Genomic DNA, 21063 nt, shown 5'->3' on the forward strand with positions numbered 1-21063 from the left:
TCTCTAATCATAGTGATGTTATACGCACTTGTGTATGCCAACGTACACCTCTTTAGTGCATGCACAGTAGGGGTTTCTGAGACTTTTTTGCGCATTAGCAAAAATAATCGCTCAACTGCGTAAAAACATCGGCATTGCGAGAGTCTTAGAATCAGGCCCTAAATCTGATGTTGTCATGATTTTGGCAAGTGCACATACAGTAGTGATAAGGCCTTTGAAGACACCATTCAGCAACACAATCCCAGACCAGCCCAATAGAAGCTGTAACTCTTAGTCAGTACTGTGTTAGTAGAACGATTACTCTTTTAACTCCTCTTGATAGCAACTGCTTCAGCAGACAGCCTTTATATAATGCACAGGCTGCCATTATATAATGCACAGGCCTGAATTGGTGCCTCAGCATCAGAGGGGCTGTCACAGTCTCCCTTTAGTTCTCAAGTAACAGTAGGCACCCTTCAGTAAACTGTTCCAGAAAGTCGAACAATTGCCAGCCATTTACCCAGACAAAGGGAGCAAAATCACATTAGTCCCTAGGCATCTGAAACTATTCATCAGTTTAAAGCTATGTTAAAGTTAAAAGAGATGTTATACTTAAACATAGGTGGAACGAGTTTAGGATAATAACATCGACCATTGGGATAACACCTGTGTTGTTTTGGAAAATGGCAAAATTTGGTGATAAGGGGATGGATTATCTCATATTTGCTAAAAAAAACCGTAAAAACTATCTTGCCATGTACAAATCTCTGCTTAACTTAATGGTAACTTCATATCATACTTTTGTTTCTGACTGTTCCAACATAAATTTTAAAGTATACTATTTTAAAATTGTTTCTAACTGAACAGGCCCAAAGAAAATTGGAAACAAAACTATAGGTGGAGGAACAAATCAGTGAAGCTCCTAGCCTACATTGCTAAGCAACAGAATTGTAAAGGTTACATTACTTCTATAATTGACCCTTCAATGGTTGTGAAACGCACAGCTCAAAGATATTTCTGCTTAATTCCATGATCATTTTTCATCTTTATATGATGCAGTTAATTTGGATAATAATTTATTTCAGGATATGCTGTTAGAGGCTAGTCTTCCAAAGCTTAGCTGTTTACAGTATAATGGAAAGCTATAAATGCAGAAATAACTGAGAAGGAAGTCTTACACACTACCACCTCCTTGTTTTCTAATAAATCCCCAGGCCCAGATGGTCTCAATAGGGACTATGATAAACTTCCGCAAAAAGATTTGGTTCCCACTTTGACTCACCTATTCCATATCCTGATAATTTACCACATTCTGAAGCGTTACTGTTCTCATCCCAAAGCCAGACAAAAATCCAAAGTTGCGTGCTTCCTTTTGCCCCATCTAACTCCTTAATCAGGATTCACAGAGTTGATGGCGACCAGACAGCTAAACGTATGCCTTCCCTTGTCATGGCTCACCAGCTGGACGTTACACACAGCCATCACTCAGTCAAAGGGGTTGAGATAGCACTGGCTGCAGTTCTGGCTTTTGTAGGTAACTAGCACTCACAAGATTGATTTTGAGTTTGGACACCAAAAAAACTTTTGACAAAGCTTTGGCAATATATCCATGAAATCCTTTTGGTTAGAGTTTTCGTTCCCACCTTTATTCAAATTTTTTATTTTATATCTACCATAGACTTCTTTAGTTATTAATGATTAAGGGGTAACCCCCTGCCTTTATTTAGAGGTACACATCAGGGTTGTCCATTGTTCCCGTTACTCTTCAACCTTGCCCTGGATCCTCTAATTAGGTCCTACTGGACCTCTAGTGTCTGTTAGGCCAGCGCAAATGCGGGGAGAAGATGCTGAAAGCCCCGTGAAATACCCTGACAACGAGCATAAACCCCATAGCAACGAGTATGAAACCCCCTGACAACGAGTATGAAACCCTCTGGCAACGAGCATGAAACCCCCTGGCAACGCGAGCAGGTAATTTTAAAGTAATTAGAAGCCTTACTGTGGGGCATAAAATGGTGTCATGCAGATATGTAAGTGGCACTTTGGTAATAGGCATTACAGTGTGTGGCATAATGTTTAATGGGCATTATGGTGTGTGGAATAATGTAAGTCACTATACCAGGGACGTTTGACTAGTGCACTGCCTTATGGAGGAGCAAGGACAAAATCCAGGTACGGGAAGGGAGGGGGTTCAAAATTGCTGTCTTGCACCGGGTGACAGATATCCTAGTTTCGGCCCTGGTATGTGTATCCACATGTGTACACATAGACGCTCACAGGCGCATACATAAGAACATTTCCTATTCCAATGCACAGACGCACATATGCAGACACATATGTATAAAATGGTTCCTATTCACAATAAGTTAATAAAGAGAGTTATTAAATGTCTTTTTAACAAGTAATTATGATGAAATGTGTACATAAATAAGATCTAAGGTTTAGAACATAGTAGACATGTAATGTTTGGTATCATACTAAATCCCTGTTTATTTGCAGACATCCGTTTCTATCGGCAAGGAAATAGCATCATGCGTCCGCTAGTTATGGATGATAGGGATTTATTGTATAGAATGTCATTATCTATATGCAGTGTGGTAGCTAGATTTAACCAGTTGTTTGGCAGGAAAGATATACAAAGGAACTGTTGGAGAGCTGAGCTATGCCCCTGATGACACCGTATGAATCAACCAATGACCAGAGTATCCAGAAGCAAGAACCAATGTAAACCTGTCAACTAGTTTCTTTGTTAACGTAGAACTCTGTAAGGGATATAAGCTGTGTCTTGATTCAAATGTACAGCCATTCCTCTTGGATGACCGCAGGCTTCTGGATTAATGACTGTATACTGGGAAGAGTGCGCATGCATATGTATCGGCTTGTACTATTTTATTGCTTTTTACTCTAAGTGTTAAATCTGTAATCGTGTTGCTTTTTCATTACATAAATAACTTTTTGCACACGCCGCAAAGTAGCGTGTTCATGCCGCAAAGTTGTGCGCACACATGGCATAGTAGCATGCCGCAAAGCAGCATACTCATGCCGCAAAGCAAGGCGCCGCCCGGTAGCATACACACGGTGCAAGGTAGCGTCACAGTGCACAAAGCAGATAGCACATGCGCACCGCCTCAGCCTTATGCGGCCGCACGTGCTAGTGCAGCCGATACTAGAAATAATAAAAAAATTGTAACAAGTAACTTATACCCTGTTTTAAGTCACCTACAGGAAAATTTAATTATAGAAGATAATGAACCCACTATAATTTCAGCCCTTGCCAAAGCTGTTAATCTGTTAGATATTCCACAGAGACAAGGAAAGGCAGTGGTCCAACCAGCAGTTGAAATTGGTGAGACAAGTGCAGAGCGTAGTAGGAGAGGGAACGCCCGTAGTACTGAAACAGTAAGTCCGGTAATTGATCCTGAAGATGGTGATGAGGAAGGTGTACATCCTGCCCGTACTATAGCAGTTCCCAATGGGACACCGGACAAGGAAGGTATAGTTCCCATCAGGAATGTAGCGCAATGCACTGTCCATGGACGAGAGAAGAATTACATTCTATTATGTCAGACTTCCCAGACCCTAGGAAAGAGTTAGCCAAATGCCAGGAATTTATTAAAGATTTGGGTAATGCTCACGAACCAACTAATAAGGATTGGCGAGTGGTGTTAAGGGCTTGTCTTCCTTCTAATACTGATGCGCAAAAGTTCATTACAGATTGTGTATTGGAGGAGGATGAATCCTTAACAGATGAGGATAATCAGGCAAATATAAAACGTATAATCACACAATTGGCTATTGTTAAAGCCGGATGATTGGCTGAGACCTAAATTGTAAAATTAAAATCTGCATGACGCCAATTTATGTTGCCCCTGACGACGCCATCTTGCGTCGTCAGCATGAAACCATTACGTGCGATGCTAATTTTCTATTATTAGCATCGTGCGACTACATTGCCGCATATTGTTAAAAGTCCTATCATACCCCATACGCACATTAAATCATACATATAATATACAAGATGCACAGCGCACAGTTGCGCTGTTTAGCAAAGCGCTCTACACATAAAACGCACCACACATATTAGCGACTATACGCAATATCCCCACACTGACATATTGCATACTTACACAAAAAGGTTCCCTAGCATTAAGGATAATATTAAAGGTTTTATACGTTATCAAATCTATTGTGAAATGCAGATATTTGATATCTAGGGTTTAGTACATGATAAGCAGACCGTGTTTGGTGCTATTCTAAACCACTGTTTATTTGCAGATTTCCAGTTCCATCGGCAAGGAGATCGCAACATGCGTCTGCGAATTATGGATCATAGAGAGATAGGCATTGAAATGTACTCTGTAATGTAATGTTTATTAGCCAGTTTTGACTTGTTCTTCGGCAGAAAAACGCACACAAAGAGCTGTTGGTGGCTGAACTATTAAAATACAAACTGACCTATGAACTGTATCGTAACAGAAGAACCAGGAGGAAGAACCAATGGGATTATGCCAACTCATTCTATTGTATTGCCTATCTCTGCAAGGGTACATATGCAAGCACTCTGGATCTGGTAGTTAGTCATCTTTTCTTTCTGTTGGCGGAGGTTTCATAGTTGATGCCGGAAAATCTGGTTCCAGAGCGCATGCGTATGTATCGACTGTACTTTGTATTCTGTATAACCTTTGCACTAATTGTATTATAGATCAAGGCGTGTAACTATATGCTTTTTATATGAATAATAACTTTTGTGCTTTGGAACCACACAAAGTCTGAAAAGCGATTATTTCATATGCGTACACAACGCTAAACAGCGACTTTATGGTATAAAGGTTAAATAGGAATTCATACTATATACTTTATATACTTTCCAGTAGTAGTGAACTGGAGCTAAATTTTTACTATCAAACAAAAAGATAGTGAGTCTGCAGCAGACTATTTTGCCCGAGCGCTGCTAGCAATAACACAGTACACAGGGATAGCAGATATAAAGGATGATGTACACCACCGGGACGTAGCTGTAACGGTACTAATGGACGGTCTCAAAGACAATCTAAAAACCAGAATGCAAACTTCTCTACCTAACTGGAGAGGGATTACTGTAGATGCACTTAGAGAGTCAGCAATAGAACACGACAAAAACATTTGCAGGAAGAAAGAGGTCCAGAATGAGAAGTTAATGGCAGTGAGTATTCAAGCTCTAGAAGAATCATATACACAGCAACAACCTTACAACACGTACCAGCAACGGAATTATACAGTAAGGTGTTTTAATTGTAATAAAGAAGGTCATCTAATAAGGGATTACAGAGAGGGAATTCAGGCACCATATAAAACGGGAACACCTAGGTACATGCAGAGAGGACACTAACAAAATTCAGGAAAGTTCCAACAGTCCCCATCTCACATAGTGACCGCAAACGCTTTACTGGAGAATGATAGTGTTAGGGGTCAGGTCATACCTGTAGTCTACAGCCAGTCAGGTTAACTGAGATTACTAGGGAAGAACCTACAATGACAGTTGATATATATGGTACTAAACACACTTTTCTTGTAGATACAGGGGCGACCAGATGAGTGATAAATTCTCCATTTAACTTATAGGTTACTAACAAAACCATAGCAGCAATGGGAGTAACGGGGAGGGTACAGCATTGCCCTCTAACCAGATCTTCAGAAGTTACTATCGGGCCGCTGCAAACCAAGCATTCCTTTCTCCTGGAAGCGGTGGCTCCTACTAACCTGCTGGAAAGGGATTCGTTGTGTAAAATGGGATGTGTTATATACTGTACCCCTGATGGTATATACCTAGATATACCGGAAAAGGTTGCGCCTGAGGTACAGGATATCTTGGATACACCACAAAGGTTAATGTTACACTCTGTTGTTCTAGAACAAATCCCATCCCAGGTAAAAGAAATGTTGTTACAAATACCAGGTTCCCTCTGGACCAAAGATGGACAAGACACTGGATTGATGGCAAATGTATCTCCTGTAAGGGTAAATTTGAAGAGTGGTAGGCAGGCTCCAAAAATCCCTCAGTACCCATTAAGCCAGAGGTGGAGCTAGGGGTTTATCCCATAATAGCAAGGTTACTGCAACAATGTATTCTAATTCGTACAGCTAGTCCAGCCAATAGTCCCATTTTTCCAGTGAAGAAGGCTGGTGGGAGGGGTTATAGACTAGTACAGGACCTTAGGGGTGTTAACAAAGTTGTAGAAAGCCAATTCCCCATAGTGCCCAATCCAGCTGTCATCCTCATGCAGATTCCACTGTCTGCAACCCACTTCACTGTTATTGATCTATGTTCCACATTCTTCTCTGTTCCTCTTCACCCTGACTGTCAATATCTATTTGCATTCTCCTACAGAGGGGTACAATATACATGGACACGATTGCCCCAGGGTTTCATAGATAGCCCCAGAATTTTCTCTCAGGCCTTACACGACTGTTTGCAATTTTTTCAACCAAGCAATGGGTCTGTCTTAATTCAATATGTAGACAATTTGTTGTTGTGCTGATTTGTTTATGTTTAAATGATACTAAACTGTTGTTACTTCATCTCTCACAAACAGGACACAAGGTTGCTAAGGACAAATTACAGCCATACCAGACTAAGGTTAAATACTTGGGACACTGTCTAACCCAGGGGCTGACACTTGGCGACTGACAGAATACAGGCCATATAGACTGTGACATTGCCGCAAAACCAACAGCAAATCCGTACCTTCTTGGGCATGTGTGGATACTGCAGAACTTGGATCCCAGGTTTTTCTATTTTGGCATTACCATTGCAGGAATTGGTGTCATCCTCAAAACCCGACCGTGTCACACTCACTGAGGAAACAGAGCAGTCTGACAAGAGCACCTGCCTTGGGAATACCAGATTATGAAAAACCTTTTGAGTTATATTGTACGGAAGCTGATGGCTGCACAGCAGGTGTCCTCACACAAAAACATGGTGGCGCTAGCAAACCTGTAGAATACAGTGCACAACTGGACACTGTAGCAATATCACTCCCAATGTGTTTAAGAAGTGTAGCAGCAATTGCTCTTCTGGTAAATAAGAGCGAGGATATAGTATTAGGGCATGATACAATTGTCTATACACCGCATGCAGTATCTGCCTTGTTGAATTCTGCCCAAACCAGACATGTCTCTTCAGCTAGGTTCACGAAATGGGAACTAGCTCTAATGGCACCTGCAAATATCACCATTAAATGGTGCAATACGTTAAATCCAGCAAAGTACTTACCATATGTGCCTCGAGATGCACAAAAGGGTGGAGGAAGGTGAGTCTCTGGTTGAAGGTGAGTTTTGCAGGTATACTGACACACATGATTGCATGGAATATTTGAATCAGACCTTTACTGCAAGACCAGATATACGTGATACACCATTAGAAAATGCAGATGTGATGTTTTACACGGAGGGGAGTTGTCATAGACAAACTGACACAGAGAATTATGCACAGGTTATGCTGTTGTAAATGACGAGGAAGTTGTAGAAGCCAAACCACTTGGTCCACCTCACTCAGCACAGGTGGCTTAACTGGTGGCATTAAGGAGAGCATATGAGCTGGCAGAAGGTAAGTCAGCTAATATCTACACTGACTCTAGGTACGCCTTCAGGGTAGTACATGATTTTGGGGCTCTTTGGCGTCTGAGAAATTTTAAGACAGGAGTAGGTACACCAGTCGCACACTCACACCACATAAAAGGACTCTTGACAGCGATCCAGCTACCGAAGGCAGTAGCTGTCATCAAATGTAAAGCCCACACTTGTGAAGAAGACCCGGTGTCATTGGGCAATAACAGAGCAGATGAAGCTGCCAAGTGGGCAGCAGGGTTGCGCATAAATTTAACAACTGATAAAGTAATGGTCCTCCAGATGATAGACATGCAGAAATCTCTCAAGTATGTATTAGTTTGTACTGATGTATTTTCTAATTGGGTAGAGGCATATCCAGCTGCCACTATTACTGCTGTTTTTACTGCTAAAAAGATTGTTCAGGAATTTGTATGCAGATACGGTATCCCTAGAATCATAGAAAGTGCTAGGGGTACTCATTTCACTGGTGACGTCTTCCAGAACATGTGTAAGCTCATGGGTATCAATAGACTTCACACCCCCTACCGACCACAAGCCAGCGCGAAGGTGGAGAGGGTGAACAATACTATTCAGAACAAACTGAGGGCCTGATTCAGAACTGCTCATAAGTGGCCACTCGTTCGTTCCGAGCGATGTTTGCCCAACTGCGCATGCGTACGGATTTTAATACGCATGCGCGAACCAGTCAGTGCGGCCGAAAATCGTTTGTTCGCTAAATAGTGAATGACTGCTATTTTGAGTGACAGGAGGAGGCGTATGTGGGTGGTAACAGGGGAAGGTGCTTGAAAACAGGGAGTGGAGATCAGAACGCAGGCATGCTTAAAGGTCAAAACGGGCGTTTTATGGGTGTGCATAATTAATACAGCAGCGTCATTGACCACGTCACTGGGTTATTTTATAGTCAGAACTGCTCGCAAGATTGTGGTAGGAAAAACCAACCACAAGAATAGCGAGCAGTTCATGCGCTGGTCGATGTACTCGATTAATCTAATAAATAGCGGACATGACATAAGATGCGAGCGGCCAGGGGGCGTAGTTATCCAAAAAACGACCGCAAGTTTTGTTCGCTCGTTCAGACATGGAGGCGTCAACAGACCGCAAAGAGTGAACGGTTCATTTGAATAGCCACCCCCTTTTCCTGTACGACCGTCCACAAATTGCGTCCGGCTCTGAATCAGGCCCTGAGTGAGATCATGGCTGAAACTGGATTAGGATGGCCAGAAGCCTTACCGTTAGTCCTCCATAGCATCAGAACCACTCCTAAACCTCCTCTTAATCTGTCCCCCTTTGAGATACTGTTTGGGAGGCAACCTCATTTGATTATAAGTCCACAGGATGATTTGAAGAGTAATAATGAGGTTACTGTGAAATATCTTATAAAAATGAGTAAATAGCTGAAACAGCAGCAACAGAAATTGAAAATGTTATCACCTGATATGCCAGAAACAAACTGTCATGATGTTGAACCTGGAGAATATGTTATGATCAGAAATTCTTATGCTCAGGTTGACAGATTGGTGAGAAGGTCCGTATGATGACAAGTACGACATCCTTGAAAGTGGCAGAGAGATACCTGGGTCCATTCCACTCACTGCCCAATGGTCAACTATCTGAAGGAGGTACAAGGTGGAGTCGAGACAGATAACGTGGACCTGTCGATTGCGAGCCTGTTCCGAGAGAGTTAGAAACTGCAGTGAAACACCTGAGCTAGAGAAATTTGCAGACCACTATTCCCAGCAATGGAGTGGTGGGCTGGGTTTGTGTTTTTGCTTCCTTCCAGGATTCTCATCATCCTCATTTGTTTTGGGATTTCCTGTTTCTGTGACGGAGGACAGATGATGGAGAGGGAAGCTGTTGGTGATGTCGATGGAGTGGGGTCGGGAGAGAGAGTGATAAAACAATCAGGGTGGTATATAGTCAAATTCAGTACAGGAATTGCTAAGAGATCTGTTATCCAAGAAACTCTGAGTCAGTGTGAGGGGTTAATGTATAAGGAATACTGTGTTTGTGAGTACTGTGGATCCCTAGTTGATGAAAAGTGCATCCAACGATGCCAGTCCAAGAGTAATCAATATTTGGGCGGGCATCCTTTAGAGGATTACCATTCCTTAGTGGGTAAGGTCTTAAACCAGACTGAATATTGGGTGTGCACTCATGTGCCTCAGGGACAACATAATGTAGGATTAGTACCATTCCCATTAAATTTCTCTGAGGTCCTTGAATTACAGGGAGGAAGACCGATGGACAAGAAATTTTATATATTTAGACCTCCTAATTTTAGGCTCCACCAGTACCAAGTGGATAGATCCCTGTTATGCTTGAATATCTAAAATTTCAGAAAACCAGGAAATTGGGAGACAATCTGGAACAATCAGACAATGATCTTTTCACACCGAGCTGAAAATGAGCCTATCGATTCTGAACTTGTACGCAGAATTATTGCAAGTGGGAGATACTTCCGGTATAGGTACACGCGTAGTTATGACAAAGAAATGGTTGGTAGAGTATCATTAGGGTACTGTGCAGATGTTATACAACCAGAAACGTATACCAGGAAAATGAGGGAAAAAGGGTCAGGATTCTTTGTTAGGATATTGTGTTCAATGATAATGATGCATTCTGTTCCTTACTTACTCCCGGATGATGTGTATTTTATATGTGGAAGGAAAGCGTACAAGTGTCTCTCTCTGAGGTCTGAAGGTTTATGTTTTATTGGTAAATTGATCCCAGAGGTTATGACACTTACACATGAAGAAATGATTGGTATCCATAGAACCGCACCACCTCTATACATACACACACAGTATGAGCATCATGACAAAAGAAATATGATACCTGGTGAAGAACATATGGCCACACAGTTGATTAGTGAAACAACTGGCTTCCAAATTTTGGTAGCATTAGATCCCACCAGGATCACCTGGGGAACTTTAAATTTTAGATATATTCAAGACCTGGCTAAATTAATAGATAACATCACCGAGATGTATGATGACACTTTCAGATATACTGGTAAAGAGCTGCAAGCTTATAAAAAGGAGTTGGTACAACTGGTGGATACTGTGTGACTTTGGCCACCCAATTTGGTGTCAAGTGTTACACGTACATTACCAATAATACTAGTGACCCCAAAGAGGTGATTGACCGGAAAATAGATGAAATCCCACAACTGAAGTGGGAGTTTCGAAAGGACCATAATATTTTGTTGTATGTGACAGAGGTAAAGGTAGAGAAATGGTTCTCTTGGTTAAACCCTGTAAAATCGTTCGCCGGTCTGGGAGAGTGGGTACAGGAGTTGGTTGCTAGTATAGGTAAACTCCTTATTCTTATACTGATTGTCATTTTAGTAATTGGTTTAGGTGTCAGATGTGTGTTCTTGCTGTGTTGAAGTGTGGAAAATGTACCACTAAGGTGAACAGTAAAAATCAAATCATGATGGTGGTGAGTGGTGGTGGTATGGGTACTACGGTTGATAAAGAACTGCATTACAATCCTGAAATTGAATGTGCCTACAGATGTGAATGTGAATATGTGAATAGGCCAAGTCATGTATAATAATAATTATTGTAAATGTTCTGTAAAACATCATATATAATGTAGTCTCAATTCCCCCAAACTTCCTTCATAGGTTCGATGAGATCCCACATTCTACCAATGATCCCCTATAGATCCGCAGATGGCGTATAAGGGTTCCTGAAACACATTATTAACGGTTCAATGACCAATCTGTGTCACACCATTTAGAACATTGAATAATAAAATATTATGCATGAATGGAAAGGTTAAGATTAGAATGTGATAGTTTTATGTTTGCTATCAAAGGGTGGACTGTCGAAGTCAGATAATTGGATATGATCGCTTGCAATTATTATCTGACGATCTAGTCATATATGGTCTGATAAAGAGTAAATCAGACGCTACTTTGCGTCGGCGCAATCCAATGCGCACAAATGCGAACCCATCACACACATACACTGGTTCACATAACGCACACACAGACTTATATGCATACACATAGACGCTCGTATGTGTATCCACATGTGTACACATAAACACTCACAGGCGTATTCACATACATACATATGAACATTTCCTATTCCAATGCACAGACGCACATATATGTATAAAATGGTTCCTATTCACAATAAGTTAATAAAGAGAGTTATTAAAGGTCTTTTTAACAAGTAATTATGATGAAATGTGTACATAAATAAGATCTAAGGTTTAGAACATAGTAGACATGTCATGTTTGGTATCATTCTAAATCCGTGTTTATTTGCAGACATCCGTTTCTATCGGCAAGGAAATCGCATCATGCGTCCGCTAGTTATGGATGTTAGGTATTTATTGTATAGAATGTCATTATCTATATGCAGTGTGGCAGCTAGATTTAACCAGTTGTTTGGCGGGAAAGATACACAAAGAAACTGTTGGAGAGCTGAGCTATGCCCCTGATGACACCGTATGAATCGAACAATGACCACAGTATCCAGAAGCAAGAACCAAGAGAAACCTGTCAACTAGTTTCTTTGTTAACGTAGAACTCTGTTAGGTTTATAAACGGCGTCCTGATTCAAGTGTACAGCCATTCCTCTTGGATGACCGCAGGCTTGTGGATGGACAACTGTATACTGGGACGAGTGCGCACGCATATGTATCGGCTTGTACTATGTTATTGCTTTTTACTGCAAGTGTTAAATCTGTAATCGTGTTGCTTTTTCATTACATAAATAACTTTTTGTGCTTTGGAACCACACGATTGGACTGGAAAGCAATTCTTTCTTAAGTGACTTGCAGCGCTAAATAGCGACTATTAGGAATCAATACATGCTACTTTTTCTTATTATACAACCTCTTATTATGCGCTCTCTTCAGGAGCTTCGATCACGGTGCCACCTTCCGCTTTTTTTTTTTTTTTTAGGTTGTGCGGATCTTATAAAAATGATAACTTTCCCGCAGCCACTGGATTTTGTTATTCAATTAGGGGGAAGGAAAATGGGATGCTGTGATTTTTATAGATATCACAGCGTCTTTTTTCTCTCACCTCCAGACAGAGGTGCAGCGTGTAGCCAGGGCGCCCGGAGCACGTGCGTGCTATGGCACCCCTCCCTCAAGTGTTCCAGGGAGGAGGTGGGTCCATATGGGATTAAAGTAAAGAGAAGTAAAAAATAAAGATTAGGGGCAGCATCAAAGTTAGGTATGGAGGGATAAATATATTCCGCCTTCTTCCCCTATCTCTCCATCCTCCTGCCCCAGCTTTCCAGCCTCCTTGCATATCACTCCAGTCGTCAGCTCCCGTAGTAATACCCCTTATGCAGGGCCCTCTGTAGTGCCCCTGTAGTTGTGCCCATATGCAGTGCCCCCTGTAGTGGTGCCCATATGGAGGGAAGGTCACCTGGAGCCGCGGAGACCACCAGACAGGTATTTTGTTTTTAATTATCTATTTTACGCGCCGCAGGGTTTTCAGAGCTGAGAATCCTGTGCCCACTTTTTTTTTTTGGGATACCGCGAGTATCGGGAGCACGCATACCGGCGGGAATCCAAAATTGGATGTGAGGGGCACTAGGTTTTTTACATAGCACCCAAGTGAATCAGCCCCTAAGTAAGGCCATTGTCACAGCCTGGGTAACTTGGAGTTGTGTACCCGAACTAGGGTGTGAGACAGAGACACCTGAATCAAGAGGTGGTTTAAAAGTAGATGGTTTAATATAGTTACTGCTCATACAGCAATAGAGAAGACTATGAAATAAGATGTTATACTATAGTCCTCTGTGCAGAGATAATGCAATATGGAAATAGAACTTGAAGAACTTGGAATTTGTATCCGGACTGGAGTAACGTGGATTGAACTTGAGGAACTTGGAACGTGACTCCTGAATGGAGTAGCGTGGATTGAACTTGAATAACTTGGAACTTGACTCCTGAATGGAGTAGCGTGGATTGAACTTGAATAACTTGGAACTTGACTCCTGAATGGAGTAGCATAGGTTTCACACATGGAGCTCAGGGACATAAGTCATGCAGCACCAATGGACACTGTTGCACTGGTAACCAGCATGTGTTACAGGGAGGTCTTTTATACCAGCAGGCTGAGGCGGATAGGCTGAGGCAACTTGAGACTGCTGGTGACTGGATGCACGAGTATCACCTGACCCGGACCAAGATGGCCGCGCCCATGATCCGGAAGACTTGTGTACTGGCGCGCCGTGCGCACATGGATCTGCGGCAGAAGAACACAGGCAACAGTGGGGATGTAGCAGACGATTCTCAAGTGGAGGCCCAGCATCAGAAATCACGCGGCCAGCAGGCCGGTGGCACCACAGACCGTGATGGCACAGGCGCATGGGAAGATGCAGGGGTCTGAGGCGGAGGTCTCTAGCACGGTTTGTGACAGCCATTTTGTAAAGCACGAGGGGGAAGGGTGGCATCAATTTTCCGGATAGTAAATTGCAATCTGTTGATACTTGAAAGACTGCATTCATAAACATGATACTTATGCAAACATTACGGATAGAACAATAGTTGCTGCCAAATTTAGATCTTGACAATTTTTGACACCTTCATAAACAAGAGATCCTCCTGACCTTAAACCATCCTTTTTTAATGACCACCTTGGTAACATGGCACACTGTCAGACAGAAATACATTTTTTAAATACCCATCATTCACTATTTCTTCACATTTTAGCTAATGCTACATTTCAAATGGCTGGCTTACATTCCCCTTTACCTCTTGGGTGAAAGAGCGCCTCCACTCTGTTCGATACCTGACTGATGTTAAAAATAATTTTATTTTTTATTTTTTGCCAGCTAACTCTATATTCTTCTTTCTTAGCATCCATGATCTAAGATTAGAAGCACAACAATATACAACCACAGTGCTTGCTCATTTGTATTCTTTAGATATGACTAAGCAATTAAATTTGGTTCTACAAAAAAAATCAAATCAAATACCTAAAGTAATTTCTTAGTTTATGGACTATTATCAGGGGCGTATCTGTAATGGGTGCAGGGTGTGCACACCCTGCTCCGATATTATTTAACACTTACCTCTCCAAGGTCCCGCGCCGGGTGTCAGCGCTGTACAAAAAAACGAAAAAAAGGCAGCCGCGTTTTGCGCATGCACAGTAGACTCCAGGAACACTCTAGTGCCCAGAGTCTACTAATGCTCCGATGGCCGGCCAGCCGCATCAGTCGGCTGCCAGCCACCGGGAGGAGAGGAACCCCTCCTCTTTAAAGACACCCCTTATGTATACCATATTACGACAAAAAGTAAAGAACAGGTATTAAACAGCGGGTCCCACAATTTCCACATTCAGGTGAACAAACACTTTTAATACAGTTCTTATGCTAATAAGACGCTTTCATCATCTACATATATATATATATATATATATATATATATATAAAGACATGCATTTCCAAATATATTATCAGGAATATCTTTCTCCCTCTAGAAGTAGTCTGATTGGATTATAGTCCCAACCATCTAGTCCAAAGTTTTGTGATAGTGCATCATTGTTAGTGGGATTGTCTCGCTATCAAAGATTTTGGATACAAATCAAAAACTGTGCAACTGAGTATCTATTGAATTACCTACATCTTACACCAGGATGGGCAACACTAGGTATACCACCCTCTGAAGCTTGATTCATAAAAGGATGTAGAAAGTTCCTACTTAGAGGCATATTCAATTAGAAGCGAAAAGCAGTGATGACGTCATTTCGCCAGGTGAAAATTTATCCCCGTATTCAATTCCAAAGACTTTTCGCGTACGTGGAAAGTCAATGCAATGGCACAGGTGAAAACAGTGCAGAATTGCGGTTTTGGGATGCAAAGGTGGGGAAACAACCCTGCACCCTTGGGACAGGCCCCCAAAGGTTAACTGCATCCAAAAAATCCTAGAAAAAAAATGGAAGAACACCCCAAAAAATGACTTTGAAAAAGGTTGCGAGAAAGTGCAAAGTTGGGGTACAAACTTAAAAACTAGTGAAATAAGCTTTTGGAGGGGCAGCAAATATGGGAGAGGTGTTTTTTTGATTGCAGGAGCTTGCTGAAGGTGCGTTCTGTACGTTTTATAAATCTCCACTTTTGCGATTTTTAACCATGCTTGCAATCATTTTCATGTATCCCAAATTTGCTGGGACTAGTTATTTTCTCAAAAAAAACCTGCTAAATGCTATTCTTCACTACTTGTCCAAATTTGACAGCACTTTTCGCCTGTTCGCGTTTTGCAAGGTCCCGTTTTCGCATCCTTTGGAATTGAATAGGGCGAAAAGCGGGACCTCGCACGAAAAGATTTCGCCTCCAAAACACGTGAAGTCGGCGAAAAGTACGGCAGGTGAAACCTTTCCGACTTTTCGTATCTAATTTCCCCTTATTATTTATGTATCCACAAAAAAAAATCTAAACCCCTCCAAACCTCTCTCTTTTAAGAAAAACTGTTATTTATTTTAAGATGGATTGGCTTCAGGCCTCTTTTCAAATAGAAGATAGAGTCCATGCATTTTTTTTTAATTGTGGGAGTAAAGCTGGGTACACACTAGCAGATATATCGTTCGATCGAACGATGAATTATATATTGGTAGTTCATTGGCAGGTGTGTACACCTGATATGTCTGTGAACAACGTCGTTCACAGACATACGTATCAGGTCAACCCTGCAGCACAACCGATGACAATATATTATGCAGATATATCGGTGCATCTGCATGTGTGTAGGGGCAACTCTCCGACCGCCCATACACTGGCTGCAGGGACTGCTGACACGGACATCAAAACTGGGCAGCACAGTTGTAATGTCTAGCCAGACATATCGAGTGGCTGATGTGTGTATAGCTTACCAGTCAGACGCTAAGTGAGGTAAGTGTGTACCCAGCTTAAGTTAAAATAAATCTCCAAACTACATTCGGGCATGAAACTAGATTACTGTTGGAGGATTTGCCTGTCTGGTTATAATATGCATTGTATTTAATATACTTTAACATAATTTACTGGATTCAATCTAATTAGCCGCAAATCACCTCATGGCGCAAGTGAGGCTGTATGTTGCACTTATGGTACCACCAGACTCGCAATATTTTGATCGCCCACAATGCAGCTAATTGGATTGAGCAACCTCCCCTCCGCTTGATCCTTTTATCTTAAAAGATTGCAGTTGTTTACTATTTAATGAGCTTTACTGTTATAGATACCTCCCAACTGTCCCGCATTCAGCGGGACTGTCCCGCTGTGTCACCCACGGGCCGCAGTGTCCCGCGGTGTGGGGGGAGTTGGGGGGGGTACGCACCGCTGCTCTGCATAAGCAGAGCACTAATAGATGCCGCACGGCATCTATTCACAGTGCGGGGATGTAGCCAGTGGGCAGCCCAGCATCTCGGAGATGCTGGACACGCCCATTAGCGATGTAAAATGGGGACGTGCCACTAGGCCACGCCCCTTATGGGTTGGCCTCGACCTCTTTTTGGGAGCACGCCTACAGCGCGCGGAAGTCCCAACCTTTGACACTCAAATGTTGGGAGGTATGTAGCTCAAACTGCTCTAGCATTGCCATCGTTGTCATGTCCTGAGTATCTACATACTTCGCTATATCTGGCTTTGTTTTTATATGTATCTGCTCTTGAGATCCTTTGTTATTATATTGATCTCTCTAATAGTGTACTGTACTTTGGACTGCTGTCAATTTGCTGACCATCTGTATGCAGGGGCATTTCTAGAGGAGGGGGCCCATGTGCAGTCTCCGACACGGGCCCGCCCCCTCTCCGTCCGGCGGCCGGCTGCACACTGAGTGGTGCATGGCCAGCGCCACACTTACAGACTCTGGGCACTAGAGTGTGCCCAGAATCTAAAGCGCATGCACAGGTCACCGGGAAAATGGCCGTGGCGGCCATTTTCCCTGTACTGCGCATGCGCAAACGACAAGAAAATTGCCGCGTCAGCCATTTTCCAGCCGTTTTTACAGGCGGAGACACCGGAGCCGACGTGGGACTCTGGAGAGGTAAGTTTTATTGGTGTAGTGTGCACGGTGCGGATCCCCCCCGTGTGCCCTGCACCCATTATAAATACGCCCCTGTCTCTATGCGCTTCAATAGTAGTTGGGCCTTTAGGGGACATGTCAGTGAATGAAGCAGTACCTTAAATGCCCACCTGGCGACATTTATGAACCAGAAAGCAAACAACATAAAACCTATTTGAAACCATCTAATTAATGCTGCAAATCTGATGAGAAGAGATACCAAGAGGGCTTAATTTTTTCCCCCCCAATATTCCCATCTCCATGCTCTCACCACAGCCACCACGTCTGCTTAGGGATATCAACTGAACCGAAATCAACTGAACAAATGGGTTCATTAAAAAAGTATACGTGTGTTCAACATGACTGGTAGATGTATATGAACATAGCGTATCTTATTGTCTTAACATCCATGGAAAGCTTCTGTGTGTATATGCAGTGCTGATTGAACTGCATTCAGTGAACGCAGCTCAGCGCAATTGTGATACATGACTAGGGAAAGCAAACGTGTATGAGCTCATATGGAATACAGATGTTTAATATTCTATTTGTATTTGTGCAATTTAAATACAACACCCTCTTTGTAAATTATAAACTAAAGCAACACACACAACACACAGTATTGAGGAAGAGCAATTCTATTTTTTCACTCTAGTCACCAATCTAGCTCATGGATTTTGTGTCATCAAATAGAAAAAGAATATAGCAAATATTAAAAGCAATGTGGCAACCTGTTTCAGACTGTAAAACATAGACAGGAGAAACACAGGCTGCTTACCAGTAATAAGTCAGTGTGGATTATAGGCTGAGTTGGGCAAGATAGCAGGCACTGCACTCCTCCGGTTAGGTTTCTTTCCATCAGACTGTGTGTCGGGGGAGCAATATCCAAAGTGGTGAGGGTGTCTGAAATATTTATCAGCTGTTCACGCATGCAGCTGCTTGGTATTTCCTTCAAATTATCGACCATTAACTTCCTTTTCTTCTTACTTCGTTTTTTCCTTTGAATTGCTAAACATGAAAAACACTCCTTAGATACATTTTAACGAATATTATAATGGCAGTTGGTTTAAATAATGACCACTGACTGGCTGGGAAAAAGACAAATATTTTCATTTTAGCAATATAACAGTTTTTGTATTTACAGTTAAATCTTACAGTGTTATACACCACTGAGGGAACACAAACAGGTGGGTATGGGCTCTGACCCCTGGAGGTTAAACATTAAGAGACTAATGCAAAGCCAGTTTTGTGGAGGAATCTTACATTTCAACATCGTGTATGCTTAGGGACAGAGCATAGGAAACCATAGGCAATACTGAGTCAAATGCAGCTTAGGGCCTGATTCAGCTTTGGCAATAGAGTACGATATAGCAAGTGACTGTGAACCTGAACAAACCATATTGCAATGCAAGGGGTGCAAATACATACATTATTTTGCATATGGGGTAAATACTGTCTGCTTTTGCATGTAGATCAGAAATACTGCACAGCTTTGTTTTTACACTGCAAATTTACATTTCAGTTTGGACACACCCCTTCCGATAGTTAGCGAACATCTCCGATGGTGGGAGGACTGCGCACGTTCAGCCCTCCATCTGTGAGTTCGCTCTCAGAGCCACAAAGCCACAGTCTGATTGACAGGCTGCACCGTTTGGGAGGTGGAGCGGGGGTCTTCCTGGGCAGTGTCCCCGGAAACGGGGGCATCACCCCTGTTTTTCAGGATGGAAGCAGACTTCCTGTCCTCACAAGCCGCCAGAACCTGGTCAGGCTGCTGTAAGCTTAAGCTACCACAGCTTGTCCAAAGGGACAACAATCACAACCGGTTTTGGCGCAGATGCAAGAAGGAGGTGTCTAATACCTCCTTCTGCATTTGCGTTTTAGATGAATGCAATTCTGTCTGTCTCTGAATCAGGCCTTCTATTCCCAAAGCTGAATCAGGCCCTTAGTCGTCTATCAACATGCGGCCCCATTCGGTGCACCATTAAAAATGAATCTAAGCTTAACCATGATCCCTATTTTACCAAATGTTGAAGTACTCACGAGCTGCTCTGTAGCTGACATAGGATCCAAAACTACCAATTCTGTGATAGCAGTTGCCAATGTGAGAGGCCAACCTTTCCTGCATTTCTATGTATCAAGACCCTAGTATTACAGGGAGGACAAATTGTGCAGCAAATTCTGTGTGCATGCATTGTGTCGGTCCAATATCATCCAATGCTGTTATCATCCAAGTACCATCCAGTCTGTAGAATACTGCAATGGATGAAAACTGACAGCAGCAGAAACCATGAGTATTAATCTCTGTAGCTGTAGGTCAGGTTGGGCCCCTTGGAGCTTCAACTTGTGGCAGTGGAACAGCGCTTTTAACTTAGCAAGACACACCGAAATGGAGAGGGAGAAACAGATGAGTCTACCATTCGGTGAGTGTCATGGAGGAGACCAGAGATCCTGCGGTCGAGTTCTAATTTCAGAGGGGAGAGGAGGCCAAGCTGATAAAACTGAAGACTGGCAGCAGTAGCCGCCATGTTGGCAAAGGACATGCTCAACAGGTAGGTCTACTAGTAGACTACTCTATTTGATGTAATTTATGATGGTATGAGATCCTGATTAACACAGCTGATTTAAAAAAAAACATGTAGCTGGTATATTTCAGACTCAGTTACTTGCTTACATGATAGCTTGAGCTGTCAAGCCACACCTCTGACCCTACAGTGCACGTTGTCTAAAGGTTTCCTTAACGACCAAGAAGCTATTGCATGAAAATATTTTCGCAGAACCCATAAGGACAGTTGAAGAAACCGTAGGGTTCTGTGGAATTCCGGTTTGGAATCACTGCCTTAAAGCCACAGTATTCATGATCAGAACAGTAGTGGTACTGGATAAGCGTGCTATGCAACCAACTCCCTTGTTTGGTAATTTTCATGATAACGTGTGAGAGGATAAACTGTTTGCGGCATGGAACATCCATTCAGGCTTGGTCCATGCTTTGCACTAGAAGTCTTACAACTGAGGAGAAGAAAACAGTACACACTTTAAAAGCAAGAAGAAAGTCTGTCAAACAGCACAAAATTGACTTGGCTAGGCAGTACAGTTAAGTTAGCCCATTTGGCAGATGTGTTATGGAGGGCAAAGACATGGCTGGATGGCCTGATGCTGTTCATCATACAAACCACTAGAGGTAGAAGAGGTGGTAGAAGAAGTGGGCTGATGCAGCAAAGAGGGAACCATGGCCGAATTGCAGGTGGTAGGATCAGCGTCAGCTGCGCAGGAGAGATTAGCTGAAGAAACAACACTGGGGCACTGGCACACCTGTGTTTCGCTGACCACCACCGGTCACCTCCCACAAACTGTACTTCCTGCAATCACTCTGCGATGGGTTTGCGCAGTCACTGCGATCGCAGTGGCTAGTTTGCGTATGCGCACTGCGATGCATACGCATGCATTGTCGAAGCTGGATAATTGGCT

General features: G+C 42.6%; 1 protein-coding gene across 3 annotated transcripts in view; it reads right to left on the reverse strand.

Annotated features, from left to right (window-relative positions):
- RAD21L1 (RAD21 cohesin complex component like 1) overlaps nucleotides 1-21063 on the reverse strand; it is a 258401-nt gene that overhangs the window by 84117 nt on the left and 153221 nt on the right. For all 3 annotated transcript variants that reach the window (XM_088467137.1, XM_088467139.1, XM_088467138.1), the window contains exon 10: nucleotides 18377-18606. In XM_088467137.1, the coding sequence (XP_088323263.1) occupies nucleotides 18377-18606 (230 nt within the window). The remainder of the gene's footprint in view (nucleotides 1-18376; nucleotides 18607-21063) is intronic.

The sequence above is a fragment of the Taudactylus pleione genome, unplaced genomic scaffold (genome assembly GCF_031769625.1).
Source record: "Taudactylus pleione unplaced genomic scaffold, aTauple2 ptg000069l, whole genome shotgun sequence".
Classification (NCBI taxonomy): domain Eukaryota; kingdom Metazoa; phylum Chordata; class Amphibia; order Anura; family Myobatrachidae; genus Taudactylus; species Taudactylus pleione.